General features: G+C 42.2%; 1 protein-coding gene across 1 annotated transcript in view; it reads left to right on the forward strand.

Moving 5' to 3' along the window:
• Positions 1 to 24,610, forward strand: part of col4a5 (collagen, type IV, alpha 5 (Alport syndrome)) — an 85,597-nt gene that overhangs the window by 31,220 nt on the left and 29,767 nt on the right. The window contains 23 exon segments of the mRNA XM_078275672.1: positions 160 to 186; positions 922 to 1,002; positions 2,094 to 2,156; positions 2,296 to 2,331; positions 2,487 to 2,528; positions 4,169 to 4,261; positions 6,418 to 6,471; positions 6,620 to 6,676; positions 7,573 to 7,617; positions 7,727 to 7,780; positions 7,893 to 7,934; positions 9,711 to 9,804; positions 11,948 to 12,235; positions 13,754 to 13,843; positions 14,053 to 14,123; positions 14,884 to 15,075; positions 15,155 to 15,323; positions 18,157 to 18,249; positions 18,370 to 18,474; positions 18,715 to 18,812; positions 19,669 to 19,689; positions 19,691 to 19,820; positions 20,969 to 21,082. Coding sequence (XP_078131798.1) covers positions 160 to 186; positions 922 to 1,002; positions 2,094 to 2,156; positions 2,296 to 2,331; positions 2,487 to 2,528; positions 4,169 to 4,261; positions 6,418 to 6,471; positions 6,620 to 6,676; positions 7,573 to 7,617; positions 7,727 to 7,780; positions 7,893 to 7,934; positions 9,711 to 9,804; positions 11,948 to 12,235; positions 13,754 to 13,843; positions 14,053 to 14,123; positions 14,884 to 15,075; positions 15,155 to 15,323; positions 18,157 to 18,249; positions 18,370 to 18,474; positions 18,715 to 18,812; positions 19,669 to 19,689; positions 19,691 to 19,820; positions 20,969 to 21,082 — 2,059 coding nt within the window.

Consider the following 24,610-nt stretch of genomic DNA (forward strand, 5'->3'; position numbering starts at 1 on the left):
AGCGCACAAGAATAAACCTCAGGCCACTCACGTAGGCTAGGGGAAAGCTCTGCTTGGAGCCTCCGCACAACCATAAATCACGCTTAACTTTGTTCGTTATCAGACTGTTTAACAATGAATGTTTTTGTTGTTACATTTTCTTCTTTATCTCCTTTCTAGGGTCCACCTGGTCTGCCAGGACAAAAGGTAAGTGTTTAGTGTGGGACAACTTTCACCTTTCTCATTCTTACTGGCACAAAGAATCATAGCTCCTAGAGATCTATTCAGCCAAGCAAGGGCGTAACTTTGGGTTCGACATTGGGGGGTGGTGGTTGAGATCTACATCTATCTAGGGAGGTCCCGGGACAAGTATACAAGTTATACAAACAGGGCACATAGAGCTTAATGAAGATATGTGTCGGTACATGGACTTCAGCTAAAATAATAATATAATTAAAGCATAAACAAACATGTCTAACATGCATACAATATGAAATGAAATGTGTTACATTTTGTTGTTGTTCATCTTCTGCAATGTAATAATAGCATACAAACAAAGTGTATGTATATTTCTTATTCTCTTGGCTTAGTATTACAGTGTATTATATCATACAGCACTGTTTTAGAGTCGCCAGTGTTTCAGGCTCAAGTTTTTACTCTTTTACAAGTGAGATCTTTGCAAATGTTTTTCTGTTTGTTGAGGCTGTCATTATTATAAAAGTACCCTAAATTCACCCTCTGTTTTATCAGCTGTTCTTTAGTTACTAAGCTATAGATTCTTATAATATAATAAGACGTCAAGTTGGATTGTTTATGTTCGCCACAAGATGGTGCTGTTTATTTAATCAGAAAGACTGGGGAAGCAGTGTCGTAAATAGCGGATGCTTCTTAGCTTGTCGATCACATGCCACTGACATTTCATCGTGTGTTCCTCCTCCACAGGGCGACCCAGGTGATGTGATCTCCACCAATCGTTTTGGAGAAAAAGGAGCAGTTGGATTACCCGGATTGCCTGGAGTTCCTGTGAGTTTTTTTGTGTATTTTAACCTTTAAAAAAGACTCGTACTGTGCAGCCAAACTTTGTTCATACCCACTTTAAACCGTATTAACAAAGATAGCAAAGTGTACGAAGATACAAAATATGTCAGGCTACATTTGGTGGAGTCTTGGGTTTGCATAACGGGCATTGTAAACGTCAGCTAGCTTCAATGAAGATCTGGAACAAGCTGAGAACAGAAGTGATGCTGTCAGATGGCTAAAAAAAAAGAGGATTATTCCAACCTTAAAGCCACACAAGGGGGGGGAAACTATATGTCACGGTTTTATTTAATGTGGATGGACACACCTATTCTTTAACTTTGGTCTTTTATTTGCTGAAATATTACAAAGAGTTATATTCCTGCCTCTGAATTGACAAATGTCAAATATACACAGAAAATGCCTCATGTATTTATTTCAACTACCTCAACTCTCAGGATACTACATTTAGTATAAACCCTGTTCATCTTTCAGAGCACACGTGACATCATGACTTCGCGTAAACATACATGCCACTTTCTCTGTACGCATTTTGAGCTATCCACGTGTATGTCTACACCGTTTACAGCGGCCAGGTTGGGTTTAGGAAAAGAAGAACGGAACGGTTGGGTTTAGGAAACGTGACACGCGGGACACTATCCCCGGTCTCCTGGGTGATTGTCCTGTGTTATTTTGACCCGTCCACCACCCCAACCAACCTCCCTACACGGATTTTCGCCCTTTCATACTACTCGCTACGGCGTAAATTGACACGCAATCGCAAGGTAATGTAAGTCAATGGAGGCCAAACGGCGTTGATAAACATGCTAAAAAGCGATTATGCCTCTTGATAACACGGCAATAATGGCATACGTGTTTGCGTGTCATACATACGCCACTTATTGAGATCAGTCTGCGTGAGGCGTGAACTCCATGTGAATCTCCATCTCTCATACAAACAGTGTAAAAACTAATTTGACAATATATGACTATTCCTAGCCATAAATGCTCGTAAAAGATACATTTTCACAGGAAAGTAGCTCTTAAAGTATGTGTTTAAAGTATGTATGCTTCTTCTGTGCGTGTTCACGACACAGGGAGATCCCGGACCCGCCGGTTTGCAAGGTCCACTCGGCCCTCCTGGACCCAGAGGCTATGAGGTAATCTTTGTATTTCATATATATTTATATATGTGTTTTTTTTTTTTTTTCATTTTTGTTGAATGACCAATTGAACCATTAAAGATGTTGAAGTGAACGATAGTCCAACAGTGTTTGTTTTGTGGGGTTGTTTTTTCAGGGTCGTCCAGGTCCCCCAGGACCTCCCGGACCAAAGGTGAGTCCAAACATTCAGGAGTCAATAGAAAAAACGGATTTTTACAAAGACGGGATGACCATGCATTCTCTCTAAATGAATCCTCTTGTCTTTTTCGCATTCCGTTTGACAGCTAAGTAACTGAGAGCTTGTTGTTTTCTTGCTTTCTCCAACAGGGGAACATGGGATTGAACTTCCAAGGACCCAAAGGAGAGAAGGTATTTACTGCTGTGTAAAAGCTTGATTGGCATCTTCTGCCACTCAGAAAGGGCCTTTCACACGGGGAGCGCCACTTAGCCTGCGTAGTCGCGTGGCTCTGCAGGGTCTACTGCGCTCCTCATGTGAAGGACAACGCTCGGCGAGTAAACGCCAGGCGATCAATGTGCGGTAACCATGGGGATTCTGTGCACTACTGTATCCCTGCAGTACCCTGGACATCCAGAGTTCTCACGAGAGCATAATTTGAAATAGCTCAGTGTCACTCACTCTGGCAATGAGTAATGATGCTCATTAACAATGCCCTTGTAGCCGAGCTGCACCAATCACATCGGTGTATCTGATATAGGCGGGCCAGAGGCGAGCTAAACAGATGAGGACAGCGCTGCGACATCAAAGTCATTAGTAAACATTGCAAGACGGCTACAGCTTAACACCAGTTGTTTGAAACGGCTTTGGCCGCTACAATGAACGAGTTAGACTTGGCTTTTTATCTAAAAGAGGAACAGAGGACGGCGCTCCAATCGTTCCTTTGCAAGAAGGACGTTTTTAATGTTTTGCCGAGCGGATACGGCAAGAGTTTAATCTACCAGTTAGCTCCGCTGGTGGCTAAGAGTTTAATCTACCAGTTAGCTCCGCTGGTGGCTAAGAGTTTAATCTACCAGTTAGCTCCGCTGGTGGCTAAGAGTTTAATCTACCAGTTAGCTCCGCTGGTAGCTAAGAGTTTAATCTACCAGTTAGCTCCGCTGGTAGCTAAGAGTTTAATCTACCAGTTAGCTCCGCTGGTAGCTAAGAGTTTAATCTACCAGTTAGCTCCGCTGGTGGCTAAGAGTTTAATCTACCAGTTAGCTCCGCTGGTGGCTAAGAGTTTAATCTACCAGTTAGCTCCGCTGGTAGCTAAGCGATACGTCACCCCGTGTATTGTTGTGATTGGTCGTAGTGTTATCCAATTGCGTGCAGTGAGATTTTCAAATGCATGCTTGGTGCCGCCCCTTGAGTTGGGCCATTTTCATTACTCATTGCCAGACCCGCAATCTTTCGGATTTGGTTCTCGATTTCCAGGCTATCTCTGCCGTACAACTGAATGAGATTAGCTGACCGTGGTATCATATATCCCTAATCGCAGGCCGATTTATAACAAATGGTGGTAATCCTAGTCTTTCCACGGACTGTCTAAAGTTAGCTAAATTAGCATAGTCATAATTACTGACGTTACCCGATACATCCAGTCTTGTGCCGATGGTCTGACAAGCAAAAGCCCCGCTGTCTGTGTCCTGATAACTGTTTAGAAAACAGTTTTATATTTTAGGAAACTCACAAACAGCAAGAATCAGTCTCTTGTTCATTGATTTGCGCTGCGCGTCGCTCGCATAGGGAAAAGTTCAAGACAATTCACCTCTTTCGGCGGGCGGGTGCGTGGGACGAGCGAGAACGTGACAGTTTCATGGGATTGTGCCCACTTGTCGCGTCGCCTGTCAAGCTGCCCGCACCCCCCTACCTGCCCGCTCACCTCTCATTGAAAATGAATTACGAGACGCCACAATCGCTTCCCGTGTGAAATGCCCATAAGAAGTTTAAAACTTAACCCTTAATCCGGTGTGTGTGTGTGTGTGTGTGTGTGTGTGTGTGTGTGTGAACACAGGGTGATACAGGTTTGCCAGGACCTCCTGGTCCTCCCGGGCAAGTTGGAGAACAGAAGAGGCCGCCTGAGACAGAGATTCAGAGAGGAGACAAGGTAACATGCCAGCCCATCACTGAGAGGAACACCAACAGTGTCCATCCATCTTCGTCCACTTATCCGGGGTCGGGTCGCGAGGGCAGCAGCTCCAGCAGGGGACCCCAAACTTCCATTTCCCGAGCCACATTAACCAGCTCTGACATTATACATTATGATTTATTTATTCATATTCCTAATATGTTTTATTATATTAATCTGAATCTGCAAACTATACATTAGCTATACATTAAAATAGTGAAGTTATAACGTAGGCCTACAATTGCCTGCTTGACTCTTAATTGTTGTGGAGTAGAAGTATAAGGTAGGAACAATTGAAAACACTCAATTAAAAGTAGGCTAGCTTACAATTGTATTGAAGTACAGTATAGGTACATTCCACCGCTGATAAGAACTAATGCTAATATTGTTTTACATGTAACAAGCCTAAACGTTAATCCCCGACATGTTTATATTTGTCAGTTGCTCGGACACACCGCTATCTGCGCTGACATAGCGTTCCCTGTTTGGACACAGATGTTGTCCGTACCGTTCCCTGTTGGGACACAGATGTTGTCCGTACTGTTTCCTGTTGGGAGACAGATGTTTCAAAGTGTTGGTGAATTCTTAAAAAAACATAACACCTCTAAATGTTGTGTTAAAATGCATTGTAATTCACGTTACTGAGATTGTAACGGGTATGATATTACCGAAATGTTATTAGTAATGCATTATATTACTAGCCTCGTGAGAGCGTCCTGATCTGGCGAGCTCCAGTTTTCCACTCGCAGATCAGTCTGGCATCTTGAAAATTTGCAGCCGTCGCCAAACGGCCGACCAATCAGCGTTGGTTTTGAGGCGGGTTTAGTTAGGTGTGACGCAACGAGAAGCGACTGTTCAGTCTAAACAACGTGGCGGCTTCCACGGATGAGATGAGCGTAGCTACCGCGCAAGTTTTATCCGAATTAGAAAGTATTCCTTCATTGAAAGAAGAGCAAAATACGGCACTGGAGGCTTTTCTTGGAGGAAAAGATGTTTTTGCCCTTCTCCCGACTGGTTTCGGCAAGAGTTTGATATATGGTTGATCTGATTGGTTGATTTGGCCCGTCTTTCCCCAACATAGGTGGTGATAGACAGATGGTTTATCCAATCAGCTAACCAGGATTTTATCCCCTTCCCAAAAGTTCTCCAACGGAAAGTTCCCAGATGGATATGCTGAGCAAATGCGAAGCAATCCATCTGGCGGAGTCAGGTTATTATATTACTGCGTTACAGCAAAAAAGAATACATTACTGTAATTGCGTTACTTTTGTAACGCGTTACTCCCAACACTGGACAACAATAGTGCATTAAATAGAAAGCATACAATACAAAGCACTCATAACTTTGGTTCAGTTGTTTATAGCTAGGTTTTTTTTCTCCAGTTAAGACGCAGCAGAGCTCGTTTGGATCTAGAGCTGCAAAGATTAATCAATTAGCTGTCAACTGTTAAGTTAATCGGCTACTATTTTGATAATCGGTTTGAGTCATGTCGACAATGAGAATAATCTTCAGTTGCAGCCCTGTTTGGATCTAATCTGACAGGTGACACTGAACTTGATGCCAAGTTAAATAGTTGTAATGGACTTTAAATAGGCTAACCAACGCCCAAACTAACCTGATTTAAATGAGAAAATGTTCAGGGTTCAAGCCAAAACAATAAATGATCAATCCATGGCTCGAATTAACACATTTCTGCGTCTGTCCTGTAGAAACTGCTGGATGCTGCAACTTTCACTTCAGCCACTTGATGGCAGCAGACCATTTCTACACCTGTTGCTCCGTACAGTAACTCAGTATATTCACAGAACAGTTAGACACTTTTTAGATATTTTGTTACTTTGTTTCCCCATATTGTGAGTGTTGGACGATGCATGAAGGCTATAAATTCATAACAGCGCAGGAATGAGTTACAGTACATTCCTGTATTGATATTATTTTATGTTGTGATATTATATCACAAAAGATCTGATGCCAATGCCCAGCACTGTACTTACAGATCTCCAATGAGCAGTTTTCATTGTAGTTAAACCCTGCTTTGTAGGTTCCATCAGCAACCGGTAAAGCTCAGATACCCGCCATTGGAGGGCATTTTCAATCTGTCTGTTTGTTTGAAACTCTAAATGTTTTTTCTGTAGGGTGATCCAGGTCTTCCAGGTACCCCAGGTGACCCCGGCTATCCAGGACCTCCTGTAAGTATCTATTCCTCACCTGTGAACATCGTAATGTTGTTGAAAGAGCTCCGCATCATCAAGAGATCTTTGAAGAAGTTGACTGGTGAGATACAGAAATAGCCCTGTACTGTTTTGAACAGCCATGTTGTTGTTGTTGTTGTTGTAGGGTCCCGCGGGTGGCCAGAAAGGAGACAAGGGAGAACCAGGAGAAGCAGGCAAACGAGTAAGGACAGATCACACATAAACAGATAAATAAATGTACTTAGTAGGACAATTCGTTGACATACGTTCCGATAACCTTTACCATCACCTAACCCTTTTTTTCTATTCTAAAGACCTCAGTTTGCTTCAAAGTAGTTTACTTTTCTGTGTCGCCTCGGTAGCTCACCTGGTAGAGCATACGCCTCATGTACAGTGGCTTAGTCCTTGCCGCAGCGGCTACAGGTTCAATTCCGACCTGCGGCCCTTTGCTGCATGTCGTTTCCCTCTCTCTCTCTCTCCCCTTTCATGTCTACGCTGTCCTCTCAAATAAAGGTCTAAAAAAAACAATGTTTAAAATAAAAGCAATTTCTTTTCTAACATCGGAATTAGTGGAGTGGAATTACTGTTGGCGTCCAAAAGTTTTTAGTAACTTTTCCACAGAAAGCCCGGTGTGCTGTGTCTTTTTGTGCGTACAACCAGATGCAACTCTATGAATTCCTTCATAGAGTGACTGTCTGAAACTGTTATCCCAATTTGAACAATTTGTCGCATTGAATCTTTACAAAGACACACAAAAGAGTCAGGATGCAGCCTTGACGGAGCTACAATGGCGGGCTGTTTTTGTTCATATTTTCGACATGTTCGTACAAAATGTTGTCACTTCATTGGAAGCACACCGAGGCCTTAACAGAAACCCTAAAATCCAAGTCTAACATTTAAACAGCTTTTTGAAGAAACGAGGATGGGCAAAGTTGTCCCCACTTTTCAAAACATATTGTAAGGTCACTTGTAAGGTCTAAACTTCAAAATATAGACGACACACACACATCTTAATGCTTGATATTTAAAAAAAAAAAAACGGAACATAATTATCCATCTGGACCTCAAACCCTTATCACTGTTTTCTTCTATCTGCAGGGCAAACCAGGCAAAGATGGCGACCCCGGTACTCCAGGCTACCCTGTGAGTTCTGCCAACAAACTAGACTAATTCATAATACTTTTTTTTTTAGATAAAAATCTCTTGTGTCTAACTTTCTTTTCTCTCTTTTTTTTCCTTTGTTCACCATCAGGGGTCCAAAGGAGACCCAGGCTTGCCAGGTCCTCCAGGCAGGGATGGAGAAAGAGTGGGTTTTCTACACCTTTTAAAACTATATTCAGCAAGTCATTAGGTGATGTCGTGGATTGTTTTGATAACTTCAAACAAAAATATTTTTTTATTTTTTTTTATTTTTTTAGGGACTAAAAGGTGATCGAGGATTCCAAGGCCCACCAGGAGTGGTGTGTATTCTACATTTAACTACTCTTAACTCAAGATCCACTTATAGCTTTTCTTCCGGGTCTATCAGCTATCTGCTAAGTTTCCTTGGGGATGTTTTTCTCCGCTCTGCAGACGGTGGACAACACTAATAGAATAAAACTCTACCTGGCAATTAAAATATGAAGTCAATAAGTTAACCCTTGTGTTGTCCTTGGGTCAAATTTGACCCGTTTTCAAAGTTTTTAATATCAGTAATATGGGTTTCTTACAACCAAATTGCCCCAAAATAACTTTGATGCATGCATGTAGGTTGTATGGGACCCATGCAACATTCTTCACAGGTAAAATGAATGATTACTTCCATTGAATTTTGGGTGTTTTATTCAATTTCATTCAAAATCATTTGAAAAAATTGGTTTAAATGGTTTTAGAACAGTCTCGTGACTAAACTTTGACATAAACCAGTCTGTGATTCACTCAACATCCTCTGATCTTAACTCACGGTCAAAATAATTCATAATTTCTGCTTTTTTCTAACTAAAAAAATAGGTAAAATATCATATACATTAGGTTTAATGACCATAAATTTAAAAAAGCGTTGAAAAAAGTGACAAAAACTTCCCCCCCCAAAAAGTTCATTTTAAAATTTTGACCCGGAAGGACAACAAGTTTATGGATGACAGGAAGACAACACGAGGGTAAAGGAAAGAAAATACTCCCTAATCCAGGAGTGTCAAACTCAACTTCACCAGAAGAAGGGCCACACTGGGAAATGAGAATCCCATCAAGGGCCACACAGTGTAGTTTGTTGACGTGCTTTAATTTAATCGAAAATAGAGCTGGGCGATATGGAGAAAATCAAATATCACAGTATTTTTGATCAAATATGTCGATATTGCGGCGATTTTGTAGGGTTGACTTTTGGTGCTTTCAAAAAACATTAACACGATAACAGTTTTGATAAATAATCATCAATAATGTGGATACAATTAAGTGGGTAAAGGCAAATAATAAAACCACTAGAACAGTCTGGTAAGTTCAGAACATTACGTCACTTTACTGTAATGCAGCCTTTAAAACCAGAAACGGACAACTCTTGATATTACGATATCCAAAATTTAAGACGATATCTAGCCTCATATATCGATAATATCGATATATTGCCCAGCCCTAATCGAAAAAGTCAAATATTTTTGACTGTATTATTGCATGTCTCATAAAATCTTCTCCCTTACGGTTTGGTCGACCATAAAGCCCTAAAAAAAAATTCAAAAACGTTGAAAAAAGCACCAAAAATTTCCCAAAAAAGCAACAAAAACGCCCGAAAAAAGCAACAAAACTGTCAGACAAAAGCGCCAAAATACATTTGTTTGACGTGTGCCCTGATCTAATTAGGTAAGTGGCTTCTCAGTGCACTACATCTTTCTGACCACCAGATGGGGACATTTCTCCAGATGGGGACAAATATGTTTTTCTAGCATCTGGTGTGAATGTGTCCAATGATGAACCAAACGTAACTGTGTAATTGAAAACTGAGCCAAGAAAAGTGGAAAACAATAAAAAAAAAGTGCACAACATTTCTTCTGATGGTGATATCTGCATCTGTCTCCTTGATTTAATACGATTTCTTTCTATATGCTTAAAGATTGATGTGTATATTAATAGTGTGACTTTATTTTCTTTCTTTCTTAAGAAAATAAACAAATAACATCTTAGTTGAATAAAAAACAAAAGGAGCCTGCGTGAGTGAAGTCACTGAAGTCCTGAATGTGCTTTCTGCCCGGTCGTGCCTCCAGGTGATCGGTGGGCAGACACTGGGTCAGGTCGGCCCTAAAGGCGAGCCAGGGTTCCCCGGATCCCCGGGAGTCAAAGGAGAAAGAGGACTACCAGGTAAACGTGCTCACACAGACACAAAACATTCAAATATAACGTATATACAAAGGTTGTTTCAGTAACGCTGAAAACACTAACTACAAAACCAAAGGTGATCAGGCCTTTGCCATTATTAGCTCCAACTCTCCGGAACCTTCTCCCCTCTGTCTGTTAGGTCTGCTGGATCTCTTGACTGTTTTAAAACACCAATAACAACTAGAGATAAATATTAAAAAGTGTGCAGCAAAACAGCATAGTAACAGGAAAGCAAACTAATGGAAACGGCTAAGTTGGTTACAAGTTAAAAAAAACAGCTAGTTAGCTTAAGTTAGCTAGTTAGCTAGCTTAACCAAAGATTCCCTAAAACTAAAGATAGCGCATTAGTAGCTGCCCCACTTCTCTCCTCAGTGGACGTGGCCACGTTTGAAAGTGTAGTGAACGTCGTGTGGACAGATGAAACATTATATTTGCATAATGTTTTTATATTTTCTTTTGCTAAACAGATATATTTAGCATTTTCTATGGCGTTTGCATGGAAGTAGATCTGTTTCATCGGATTTTGAAATTAAAAAGGCCAATTCTTTGCCTCTGAATTTTACTAACATTTTCAACAACTTATTTTTGCAACTTTATTTTTCAATGTTCACAAATTCAGAATCAAACATTCAATTCAATGGTAAAAATGTCAGTAGGCCAAATTCAGCTGCAAAATTTAATGTATAAAATTCATTGTTTACATCTGGGAACCCAAGGAAAAATATATTGGTTGAAAAAGACGGAAACAGGTCTTAAGTAAGTTAATTTTCTCCTGATGTGTCCGTCTGAAAAATGTTCTGGAGATATGTGGCTAGTGAAGAATGGGGGGGGGGGCGAAAGAATCTGCTCATAATCTGTGTTCACGTTCACTTCTCCCGTTGGCATCAGCACACTCCGGACCTGCCGCTAGTCTCCTAAAGAGGCGTGGCCGCGGAGAAACCCACGTGATACAGAGACAGGAAGTTACTCTGAGTTGGGGCGTCTCGCTTCTAAACGGTAGATCTGCTAGACATGTCGACGTCAAAGGACGTGCCTCGTGGCCCGCCTTATTCTGCCTCTGATTGGCTTACCCTAAAGCCGCCTACACACGATTGGCAGCAAAACCTCTTTGCGCCGGCCTTTCCATCACTGGCGTTGCGCACCGCTCGGATTTGCTGCTTTGCGCTCAAAGTTCAAATTATTTCAACTTTGACTGACCTTTCAAAAGTGCAACTAATTAGATAACAGCTGTCGTTGCCTCGCAACGGGGAAACAGCTTCCTTGCCACCCTTGATGATAAATACCTGCGCTGCGCTTTGCTAGCAAATCGGTTATCATGTGAAGACGGCTCAACCCTAACCAATGCTTTATTCTTATTTTTCTATTTAGAATTCAATTTACAAGCAGTCAGTCATCTCAGTTCGTAAACACAAATTGTGCATGTACAGGTATATATGACATAATATAAAAGTAAAATCTATTTGAAAGAAATAATTTAAACAAAAGATAAATAAATGAAAAGGTGACAAACTTACAAACCTCATTAGAAGTGGTGACAGCAGGTGTTCTTAATTAAATATTTCTGAGTAGATATTAGTTATTAAAATACCTCTTATTTGTTACCCATTTAAGAGACTCAACATTTCAATTGGGACTAGTTTAAAACATGGGGTTGATTTAGAGAATTTAGCTTTGTGAATGTGGAACTTACCTAATAAAATAAAAAGATTTACAGTATTACACACGTTCCTATCTTTACATTCGACGTAGGTGATAACATTTTTCAACCCTAACCAATCCCCACTCCTCATGCTTACACCTAACTACGTCGACCATTCTGGCAAATCTGATGTAGGATTGACCCTTCTAAACCGGAGGCTAGCTAACAAGCTTATGGTTTGCTAAGGAGCTAATATTGTTGTTTTAATTCTGTGGCTCTGCCCACTGAGGTTTTAAAGAGCAAAAGGAGATTTCTAATCAAATGTTTCCAAAACTTTATTGGTTCTTGCGTTTTTGTTTCTAGAACTCAAATAGGTAAATGCCAAAATAAACTAACTGGCAAATGAATAAAAACTGAAAGTCACAGTTTTCGCTCTAAATAAGTGAGTTTTTAACTGGTTCTGGTCCTGTCTCCTGTCTCCTTCAGGTTTGTCAGGACCTCCAGGATCTCCGGGACTTCCAGCTATCGGTAGTGTTGGTCCGCCCGGACCCCCAGGCTTCCCCGGAGAAAGAGGTCAGAAGGGGGACTCGGGCACTCCAGGTCTGTCTTTGCCAGGTCCCCCAGGGCGTTCGGGGTCTCCTGGTACCCAGGGTCCACCGGGGCCCCCCGGGCCTCCAGGCTTTTCCACAGGAGGACAAAACTGCATTCCAGGAGAGCCCGGGCGTCCCGGCGTGCAGGGAGAGCCGGGTTATCCAGGAGAGTTGGGCCAGAAAGGTGAGAGAATACAGAGATGCTGGTGTTCATCCAAAACACTGTGAGCAAGATATGATGGCTTAATATACAGTATGGGTGCTTTCACATCTGTAGTTCAGTTCATTTGGTCCGGACAAGGCAAGAAATTATAAATTGTAGCATTTTTCAGCCGTTTGGGTTCCTTTTCACGCCACACGGTTTGCTCTGGCCAGAATCAGCTGGTGAGTTGGTGAAACGTACTAAAATGCAGCAACACAAGTCACGTGACAACATTCACATCATTGGCCAGATGGGTATTTGAACATATGTCCTAAACTGCTCTGCAGTTGGTCAGAACAATAGCTTTAGTGCGTAACTTTTTGATATTAATAAACGTCCGTCACATTCAAGCCATTGCCAAATGAGTTGCTACAAAGCTTAAGACTATCAGCTCCACACAACTCTCTCTGTATTTCCCAGTATGGTTATGTTCAGAAGATTGTGGCGTCTCCCATGCGATGCGCCCTGTCTCTATCGACGATGCAACTCATTTCTGTGGTGGTATGAGTTTTTTAGCCTTAATGGTTCGTCCAATGTTCACTACGGTAAAAAGATGGCTTAATATACAGTTGTAAAAGTTTGGTTTAATAGCTAATGCCTACCATCCACTAGACGACTCTGAAAATACATTGAAAAGATTAACGTCTGACACCATGTCACATCAAAAGACAATCTGTCATAATGTCCCTGAGTTTTTTGTCTCAGACTAGAAGATTTTACTAACAAGACTTCAAACTTACGATAATATCCAACACGTTTGAGTTTGTCGAAACGTCTAGACGGGAAAAAGACTGACTTAAGACAGCTCGGACTTAGTTTTATGACCACCTTACACCAAACGATTGAGACGACAGGAGAGCGCCCGACTCTAGCAAGACTCTCATGATTTCATTCCGATATTGGAAATTTGTCTCCGACAGTAGAATCGCTTGAAAAGTCGTTTGGTGTTCGACATAAGATGTCATAAGATAATAATAAAATATGAAGAAGTGGATTCCAGGGGTTTCCCTAACGTTTTAACACTTAGGTGCAGCACCTAAGACGAATAAATGTAAAATGAATGCGAGCATCAAAACTGACTAAAAGACTTTTCTCAAATCTAATGATTGTAGTTCACCCAGTGAACTTCTTTAGCAAGTATTGTCTTTAAGCTTTTTGAGTGTTATTTATTTATTATCTACTCTAGTGTTTCCAACATTTTAGACACAAATATGGTGATAATACTGGTCCGAAATGATGTGAATTCTTTTTTTATTATTGAAAAACATCACATTTTATTTAGGAATGACCTCTAACCCCCATTGCAGGGCATAGCGGGGCACTGCAGGGCATAGCAGGGCACTGCAGGGCATAGCAGGACGTAGCAGTGCATGGCAGGACACTGCAGGGCGTAGCTGGGCATAGCAGGACGTAGCAGGGCACTGCAGGGTATAGCAGGGCGTAGCCGGGCACCGCCCAAGAAAACATGGCCCCAGAGTCAGTGATCTGTTGTCGTTTCAGGTGAGAAGGGCGACACCTGCTTGAACTGCTTTAGCAGCACCACCGGCATCCCAGGACCCCCCGGACCTGCCGGACAGCCCGGATTCCCTGGTAACACCTTCCTACTTACAGTAACAGATTTCCCATCAGACAGAGCTTTGTGTAGAAATCTTTGGAAGGATGTAGGTTTTATGAAAGAGATGCCAAGTTCCTACGCACTGTAGCAGTCTTTAATCGTTTCTCACGTTGAGCAGTGTAAATCTAATCTAATATATCATCATTATTACTGTATTTGTAATTCCTTCTCTCTCCTCCGTAAGGATCTCCTGGCTCCCCAGGTAACAAAGGAGACAGAGGATTTCCAGGAATACCTGGTGCCATTGGACCGCCTGTTAGTACTTTTTACTTTTCCTAAAACGGCACATATCATCTCAACACAATTATTGGGGACCTGGGGAATACAAATACTACTCTAAAGATATTCTTTGAGCTTTAAATTAAGGCCACAATACCTTTTTGTCATTACCTCACATTAGTGCTTGGTATAATATAAAGCTTATATTACTTTCTGATGTCAACTGTTATCTTGTGCTGTGTTCCACTACAGGGGTTTCCCCTGCCATGATAAAGTTTAGGTGCAGCACCCTAACCGTTTTGGGCAGCACCTAAGCCGAATGAATGTAACTGAAAGACTTTTCTCAGATCTTCTGATTGTAGTCGGACTTCTTTAGCATTAAGTTTTGCCTTGAAGCTTTTTGACTCTGGCTTCCTGTCCATCAAATAATTGATTTCAAGATATTTCTGTTGGTTTATAAAGCACTGAACGGTTTATGTCTGATCTGCTGCTACATTTCGGCCTTTAATTGATAGGACAGTTGTAGACGTAAAAGGGGGGAGAATGAGGGGGAAGACCTGCAGCAAAGGGCAGGATGGGTATGAACCGTGGGCCGCTGTGGTTAGGACTGAGCCTTGGTACATGGGGCGCACGCTCTACCAGGTGAGCTAACAGGGCGCCCCTGTGCTGCCATTTTTTAAAGAACTGGGTCGAGTGAATAAAAAATTTGCGGCCGCTTTTGACAGTAGGTTGGCTAACAAAAATCTAAATCTACCAACTACATTTTCTTCTTTGCTCTCTGCCCTTTCCGCTCCAGGGTCCCGCTGGTCCTCAAGGTTCTCCAGGGTTCCCTGGAGAGAAGGGAGACCCGGGCGATGCCATCACAGTCAACGGCGGGCGGGGAGAGAAGGGGGACACTGGCTTCCCGGGACCCCCCGGTCTCCCCGGTCTGGACGGTCGGCCCGGTCGCGATGGACAGCCTGGATCTCCGGGAGCCAAAGGAGCTCCTGTAGGTGGCGCTCACTCTGTCATTTAGATCCATCCATCCGTCCCACGGTCCACTTCATAACTTCATATGTGCTCAACAGGGGTCTCTGCTGGTGAAAGGAGAACGAGGCGCCCCCGGTGAGCCAGGTTCCCCAGGTATTCCAGGAGACAGGGGTCCTCCAGGGAGCACTGGCTACGGCCCTCCGGGACCTAACGGAGAGAAAGGTAACCAGGGCGTTTCTGGAACACCTGGAGGTCCCGGTAAACCCGGTAAGAAAACTATTTCTTTATTTATTTTTTGCACTCACAGGTAATACATTACAACTTTTGTTTAACAAGTCCCAATCCACAACCCTTGACCCAACCCACAACAACGTTTTTCTCTCAACATCTGTTACACTATAAGAGCTAAAAAACAAGGAAAAGAAAAAGCTAATTTTATGACAGTATCACACGTACGGAACAATGGCACCTCCTGCAAAGCCATGATATGCCTACACCAGACGAGTCTGCGCTGCGTTCCGGGCGCGTGGCAGCCCTCGCGAGCAATCAAGGCCATTCAAGTCAATGTTTGATATTCCACCAGCTGCGCCACGGCGCATCCCAGAAGCGTGCGTGAAGCGGCTCTCCGCTCGACTAAAGATATGCAGCAGGTCTATTTTCATGCGAGTCGCGGGAAGTTCAGACAGCCGGGCAGGAAGTGAAACAGCGAGAGCATCCAGTCAGTTTACCAAAAGACCCCGCCCCTCCCCAATATCGTTTATAGCACCACGGACAACAAGAGATTCAGAAATTCAGAAAAACGTAATACGACATAACAGATCTTTTTTTATAAATACAACACCAGAAAAGAGAAGACATGGAGTTTAATTACAGGAGTGCTTGGAGTGGAAGGTAGATACTTAATGCTTAATAAACACGTGATTGTTCTGTAAAGTACTTGTAGAGACAATATAATCTGAGAGTCGGGCAGCAAGACGCTCCGCTTCTGAGACGCTCCCGGTGTGGTATGGTGGGTGGCAGAACAAAACCGGAACGCCCAGTGGAGAATAGGGGTCAGTCCTTTCCCCTTAAGAAGACAATTTTAGGTTTTTTAAAGGACAATTCCGGCGCAAAACGAACCTAGGGGTTAATAACAGATGTGTACCCACTCTGTCGCTCTCTGGGACAGGTTTTCATGCTAATCGAATGAGTTTGGAGCTTGAAAGACGCTAGCGCGGACCGCTGCCTAGCTTACAACACTAGTATTCGGGGCACAGGGAACGTAAAAACAAATCGCTTTTTATACCACTAAAAAGGCTCAAAATATCACCACACTTCAACGGTAACATAGTGAGGGTCCCTACATGTTAACCGAAGCATTGAGAACTTTGTATGTGTACAGACAGTTTATTGAAAAGATACATTATAAAGACACTCGCGTTCATGTTTACATGCCGCGGCCGTCTTGGAAACCAGTCATGACTTACAGCTGGCGATGCAAACTAAAATCAAAAGCAATTTGCTCAATATATCTGAAATAATCACACTCTGCATAACTTGTCTAGTGTACTTACTCTCTGGTCCCTCCGGTCTGGGTCGCCTTCTCCAATTTATTTTCGGGACATGGAAAAAAGTTTCAAGTACAGCCCTGTTTATCAGAGAGGGGAAATCTTCAGACTGTACAAAACACTGCGTCTCTTGGGTGTCGCGACGCAACAGGTCCCACTCCGTGCAACACAGACACTCCTGTTCGGTGGCCACAGCTTCACAATGTCCGCAGGTACACCACCAGTTTCCCGAAGTACGAGGCTGTGTTGCGGCATTGACTACTGGTAGCGCTCTCTCTCTCGTAGCCCTTTCACGGAGCTCCCGCAACTCTTCGTTCAATAAACTGTCTGTGCACTTACAAAGTTCTCAATGCTTCGGTTAACATTTAGGGACCCTCGTTATGCTACCATTGAAGTTTGGTGATATTTTGAGCCTTTTTAGTGGTATAAATAGCGATTTGTTTTTACTTTCCCTGTGCCCCGAATACTAGCGTTGTAAGCTAACCAGCGGTCCGCGCTAGTGTCTTTCAAGCTACAAACTCATTCGATTAGCATGAAAACATGTCCCAGAGAGCGACAGAGTGGGTACACATCTGTTATTAACCCCTAGGTTTCGTTTTGTGCCGGAATTGTCCTTTTAAGAGGTGATCCAAATAAAAAACTTTCCTACTTCATTCCATATTTCAGGGTTCACATCCAGTGCAATTATTAAGTATTTATCGTTTTTCAACCTGCGGTAGAGCTGAATAAAAACCAAATCAATATTACAGCGGTGTAATATTACTCTTGTTATATTAAGTACCAGAACACTTCACCTTTTATCTACTCACTGAAACCATCCATTTCACAGAAGACACTGACTACATTTACATGTACTTAATATTCCGTTTTTTTCCCCTTATTCCAAAAAAAGACGATATTCTGATTTGAGCTGTTTACATGGCTAATGAAATTGAATATTCCACTAATATTCCCGTTTACATGCAGCCGTGCAACCTGTCGGCTGGTTGGTTTGTGTACAGTAACCATATCAACGCACAGGCATGAGGCTGTCACAAACTGCAGTAAAAACCCTGATTGAGACGCAGATGCCGAATGCGCTATATACATGTCCAAAGAATGCTTCAAAAACCAGAATAATACCGGAATATCTTTTTATTTTTTTATTATTTTTTTTGGGGGGGCATTTTAGGCCTTTATTATATAATACAGCTGAAGATGTGAAAGGGGAGAGAGAAAGGGGGACTGACATGCAGAAAAGGGCCGCAGGTCGGAGTCGAACCTGCGGCTGCTGCGACAAAGACTGAGCTTTTTGTACATGGGGCGCACGCTCCACCAAGTAATCTGAAAATGCTTCATTTGGAAAAAAGACTTTATTCACAACATCCAAACAGAATATGCTGTTTACATTGTCATATTCGGATTCATAGTGGAATATTGGTGTGCATGTAAACGTACTCTGTATTACTGTTCAGTAGTCTTTGTCTTTCCCGTCTCTCTCTCTTGATAATATATTATAGAGATCCTTTAAACTCTCCTCACTGACCTTTTGCCGGTGTTTTCTCCCCCTGCAGGTGCTAAAGGAGAACCGGGCCTGACGGTGGCTGAGAAAGGCTTACCAGGACCCCGAGGACTGGATGGCGAGCCCGGACTGCCTGGCTCACAAGGTACACAGTTATTATTTTAAAGTAAAGGACTTCTTTTCTCTTTTTTTTTCTTTTTTTCACGCAGCGTTGACTCCAGGTAACTAAGGTGACACATGTTTCTGTTGTCTGATTGGTTGGCAGGTAGCCCAGGTCAGCCCGGACAAAATGGTTTCCCTGGCTTACCAGGATCAAAGGGTGACCCTGGACTCCCAGGCATCGGACTCCCAGGACCCCCCGGAGCTAAAGGTAAAGACACCAATGAACCCTTCCTCCCATCCTTCTTCCTCCTCGTCTTTCTTTGCAGCTTCCTGTTGCTCTTTCCTCCTCTTCCCCGCGCCCCTCCTTCACCTTCACATTCTCCTCTCAGTACGTCTTACGCCTTCTGCGTACCTTCTCCTCCTGCTGTTGTCTGCTCACAAATCCTCTGTTCACCCCCACCTTTTTCGTCCTCCTCCCCCCTCACTCCCTCTCCATTTTCTACTCCAGGAATCCCAGGTAGTGTCGGCCAGCCAGGAGCTCCAGCACCACCGGGCAGACCAGGAGTAGACGGACTCCCCGGCCAGCCTGGATTTCCTGGACCCAAGGTAGATAGATAAATAGATGGATGGATAAGGTACTTTATTAACACTAATGGGAAATTCACAGACAGATAGATAGATAGATAGATAGATAGATAGATAGATAGATAGATAGATAGATAGATAGATAGTTAGATAGATAGAGTAGGTAGCAGAGGTGATTTCTTTAAGACTGCAAGGGAAGCTCGGCTTGCCCTAAAATGTCAAAAAATGAATGGTCAAATATGTACTATTGTGTTAACATTTTATTGACTAAAAATGCATTAGAACACGTTCATCTCGAAGACGAGTTCGTTCAGAATCAGCTACATATAGCAGGTCGACTGACTTGATTTCCTTCTTGTACATTTCCATAGCGTCACAGTGCATTTCCCTGTTGAAGCCTAGCGTCCATGGACTTCAATGGGGATGCTTTGAACAGTTTTTGTCATTGGATAAATGCTGTGATTATGTCCAGCCCACGGACGCTCAGCATCTCTGTTGTTGAATGGAGGAGTGGGCTGGCCCGGACTCCGGGCTTCTGCTTAATGATTGGAGGGTCGGTCGAAAGACTGCATCTCCTTTTGATTGACAGCGATTTTGTACTATAAAAAGTCGCCGAAGCTATTCAAGCTCAGTCCCATCGCAGATTTTGCAAGTGTAGTCGAAAGACAAACTGCTGCAACCTATTTCTTGGTATTTGCTTAAAATGCGCAAATGCTAGCCAATTGCTTTTACCTGTAATAAAATTGTACCTGTTTTCTTGTTATGGGGTAATATTTATCACAAGGTACCTCGTATACTGTACATTGAATTAACCATTTGCCTGTGTGTGTGTGTGTGTGTGTGTGTGTGTGTGTGTGTGTGTGCGCGTGTGTGACAGGGCGAGCCTGGCTTTGGCCTTCCCTGGCCCCCCAGGTTCACCAGGAATACCTGGAGCTAAAGGTTTCACCGGACCAAAGGGAGATCCCGGTTTCCCCGGCAGCCCCGGCTCACCTGGTCGATCTGGATTTGATGGCTCTCCGGGACCTAAAGGTTTTTTCGGCAGTTCTGTTAAGCCCGGTTCAGACCAAAGATTGGCGACGAGGCAAAACCATTTTAGAACGTTTCAGGAAAAGTTTCAGCGGTCTGAAGCGGCCCGTCTCAGCTGGACTCAAACCAGCTGATGGCGTCGCTGCGACTCAGCTGGTTGAGTCTCCAGAGGCTGGTTTTAGAACGTGAGAGGACGTCACCTGTTCTAACAGCCAATAGAGAAGTCAGCTGGTCAACTCAGCTACAAACTATAGAAATAAAAGGATCCATAATCCATTTTTTATTTCAACGTTACAAACTGTCAACTGGTAGAAATGGCAGATAGACGGAGGCTCAACGAGCGCCCGCAAGCACGTACGGTGGAGCGAGCTAGAGAGTGACTGAGAGAGGGAGCGGCGATGGAACAAAGCCGTGAATCAGAGAACTAAAACGTTGCTTTCGCTGATTCATCACAAGTATTGTATCTGTAGCAAGCATCTCACTCACATTCATATTTAGACGCAACAAATGATATATCCAGCTACAAAAAAAAGCCTGAAAGTCGCAACTTGGAACGGAAGTACAAAGAGTCGTTGCCGAGTCGAACATTGCAAGTAGTTGCAAGTTTCAACTCGTCTCGCCGCAAATCTTTGGTCTGAACTGGGCTTTACTGATTTCCATGAAGTTGTTGTCCTTCCGGGTCAAAATTGAAAATGCTTTTTTTGAAAACTGTTTCTGGCGCTTTCTTTCGATGCTTTTGTAAACGTTTTTGTTTCATTTTTTCAGCGCTTTTTTTAATTTTATCCATGGTCAATAAACCTAATGTATATGACATTATACCTAATTTTTTTGTTTAAAAAACGTTGAGTGAATCACGGACTGTTTATATCAAAGTTTTGTCAGGATGCTATTTTGAAACCATTTAAAAAATAATTACACACCCAAAATGCTAAATTAAATGAAAATAATTATTGATTTTACCTGCAAAGAACGTACATCCATGTTGTTTTGTAAGCAGTTTGGTTGAAAGAAACCTATATCTCTTGATATATAAAAAACTTTGAAAACAACACAAGGGTTACACACACAAACTCATACCGCAATCTCCCATCCACCCAAAACTCTTCAAAGCCAACAGTACACCGAGCTCACTCTCATCCATCTCTGTCCAGGTGACGCCGGTACACCCGGTCTACCCGGAGCTCGTGGCCCCCCCGGAACCTCCACCACTGGCACACCGGGGCAACCAGGCCCCCCCGGACCCCCTGGACCAATGGGACCCCCAGGTGAGATACATAAGGCTGTATTTTCCTGCAGAAGCTTTTCTCAAAATTGTCTTTGCGTTGATAGGAACCGACACATGTACAGTACAGCTATTACTTGGTGCCAGGGATGTAACGATGCATCGCGAAGCGGTTCAAAATCAATATAAATGTGTAAGATTAAAAGATAGAAAATGAATCCAGATGCAATTTTTAAAGGGCCTAGGGCGTAATCTAATTTCAATTTAATTTGTTGGACTTCAAACGTCACTATGTCTTCTTAGCTTGTTTATTTAAAGAGATTTTATTTCTGTTTATTTAGTTTTTGATGTGGGATTTGTATGGTTTGTGAAACCTAATTATTTAATTTAGTAATTTAAGATCAAATACAATTTCAGTGTCACTGGATAAGAGGACACATGGGTTGTTTTGCACAGTTTGTATAAATGAAGGAGTATTTTTCAGTCATTTGTCTGCAGCTCATTCCGTATAAAAATAAATCCTGAGAAAATCGTATCAGGAACCTAAGATCGCGAATCAAATCAAATTGGGGGTTTAGTGTATCGTTACATCCCTAATTGGTACATCAGATTTGTTTCATTTTGTGTCGTATTTGTGTATGTTTCCACATGTTTACAATGTTGAAATATGTATTAGTGTGTTTGGAAAGTCACCCAGGACTGTGCATGGCCACCCACTTGTCCGTGTTTTGAGCTTGTGAAGGTGTCTGGATGTCCTTTTGGTTCAGGGGTTCAAACTATATGTTGCACACTTTCCACGTGAGCCCCCCCCCCACCAGGTGGAGTGTCGAGGGGTTTGTCTGGTTGATTGAAAAACACAGTCACTCTTTTGGGTGTGTTGGTGATCACGGTGATTGAGTATGTGTGTATGATGGTTACCACACTACTGGAGGGAAGCCATACCTTGATCTGGGGAACTTTTCCCTCACATCTTCATCTTGTTTTTGCTTTCTTTCGAGTGCCATCTTTTTGTTTTCTCTCTCACCCTTTCCTGGCTGCATCACCATCCTCCACTTTTTGAGCAACCCACGTCAACGCCTCACCGTTTTTTAACATCACTCTAGGCTCTTTCTTCACGAGCACACCGATCGTAAACTAACCTCACAGAGTTTCGGTTCACCACAATTAAACCTCACACCGCTCTTGCTTCGGATGTACACAAAAAAAACCTCAAACTAACAAAAACACTCTTCATCCAGAGTGTTCGACAACCGGCTTCATAAAGAACTTTTTAACGCATTTAATGCATTATATACTTTGTGTTCCTCATCTCATCCTCGGCTTAATCCAACGCTCCGCCCTCTGCGCTTTGAAACACGCCCCTCCCTTACCTGCGACCCCTTTGATGCCAAGGCGAGAAAGGTATTGTAACCCTTTAACTGGTGCTGCTTGATGGCCAGTTAATGGTGACACATATCACACGTGACAATGTATTTAATTTATGTATTTGTTTATTTAAAAGGGACAATGCACATCAATTGACATTTTTTGTTTACATGCAAAATGTAAATGTGCCAGAGTTAGCACAAAAAGCTAATTTTCATCTGTAGTCCCTTGGCAGGTCAACATATCATCATATTACATTAATAAAAAAAGAATGCAAGAAAGATAAGAAGAAAAGAAAAAAGAGAGGGAAAAAAAAATAATAATAGTAAGTACAATACAAAGAAGGGCAGTACCTAGGATGAGGTAAACCAGCTATTGATGCAGTGTTGATTGTTTTTAATACATCTCTTGAGTGTGATTTCAAATAATAGATAGCTGGTGCTTTCTCTGAGTTCAATAGGAAGGCAGTTACAATTATTTGAATATGTTTGCGTTGTACTTTAAAGGTCCCATATCATGCTCATTTTCAGGTTCACACTTGTATTTTGGGTTTCTGCTAGAACATGTTTACATGCTTTAATGTTTATTTTTTTTCTCATGCCTGTATTCGACCTCTGTCTGAAACGCTCTGTTTTAGCACCTGTCTCTTTAAGACCCCCTCCTCAAAAAGCCCAGTCTGCTCTGATTGGTCAGGGTTTCCGGGTCTTCCTTGTTTAAAGGCACCGTTTCTGAATATGGGTTGTGGCTGGAAGGGATACAGCTACAGCCGTAAGTGATGCAAAATCTGGCAAACATAATATAATAATATCATTTTCAAGTTTTAAGATTTTTATTTGCCATTTGGGCATACACCAAACAGTCCAGGCACATAGGAATTATTGTGCAGGTTCTTCGAGTCAAGTAAAAAGAGTTAAGGGCAAAGCACACCGACTAAAATAGAAAAAGACTATACAAGGTAAATGAAATAAAATAAGACCAAGAAACTTAGATACTGTACAAAAGAGTGCAAAAAATATAATAAATTATGAATACTGTAACTGGAGGATACAACTATAGGGGGATATTGCTGTTTTTAATACTTTCACCCAGGAAACGCATGTTTGTTTTTCTCGGGAGTGTTTGAATCCCAACCACGATCCTTTTTCTAAACTTAACTAGTCGTTTTGGTGCCTAAACTGTAACAGGTTTCAGAGAATAGGCGGACCCAAATGCAGAGACAGCAGGACAGAGGTGAGCTTGATGATTTAATAAAATAAAACAATCAATACAACAAAAGGAGTCCTTGAAGACAGCAGGCAAAAACAGTTCCAAAATGTCAACGAAGCCAAAAGAACAGGAATCACAAAAACGGGAACACCGAAACAAAGGGGTAGACTCCACACACTAACAAAATAAAATACAATGATCTAGGAAGTAAATACACAAGGTAACGAGGGTGAAACAAGGGACGGGTGACATGAGGGCTCAGGAACAGTTGAAACACATCAGGGTGGGGCAGACAATCACAAAGGCGGGAAACCACAAGGCAGGAAGTAAAACATTACATGACATGGGAGAAAACAGACAATAAAATAAAACCGGAAACTGAAACATACACAGCCATGACATCAACCTGACTGTCGTCGCCACTTTTTCTCGGCTAAGCTGTATCCCTTCTAGCCACAACCCTGAATACGGGCCGTGTGCATTTCTCTGTGGACTGAGCCCTTTGATACTTTCACAGTATTTACACAGCACCTCGACCTGCTTTATAATCAAAGAAGAAATGGATATCTCACTTTCTTACAATATGGGGCCTTTGAAATGCACAGTATTTGAGGTATTAAGACTCCATTTATTTTGTGTGGATACCTTTTGTTTTTAATGATCCGCTGCTTTGTCCAATGCAAACACACGCGATTGATTACATCTTGACTGTATTGGGCATATGTCTTAAGACCAGATTTAACTATTGTTATTCATATATTATTTAGTTGTTTGGGGAATAACGCCCAGATTGCATTCAGTTTCTATATCCAGACAATATACAGTAATCTTGATATCATCATTGCAAGATGGAATGTCTTTGAAAACAACCAGTGTAACTCCTAATATTATTTTACCTTTTGTATTTATTCTGTTGTTTAGATTTTGTGTGTTATTTCAGTTTTTGGCTTTTTTTTTTTTTTTTTCTCTTTCTTTTCAGTATTTTAGTTTCTTTCTATTT

Source organism: Sander vitreus, chromosome 19 (assembly GCF_031162955.1).
Source record: "Sander vitreus isolate 19-12246 chromosome 19, sanVit1, whole genome shotgun sequence".
In the NCBI taxonomy this organism is placed as follows: Eukaryota; Metazoa; Chordata; class Actinopteri; order Perciformes; family Percidae; genus Sander; species Sander vitreus.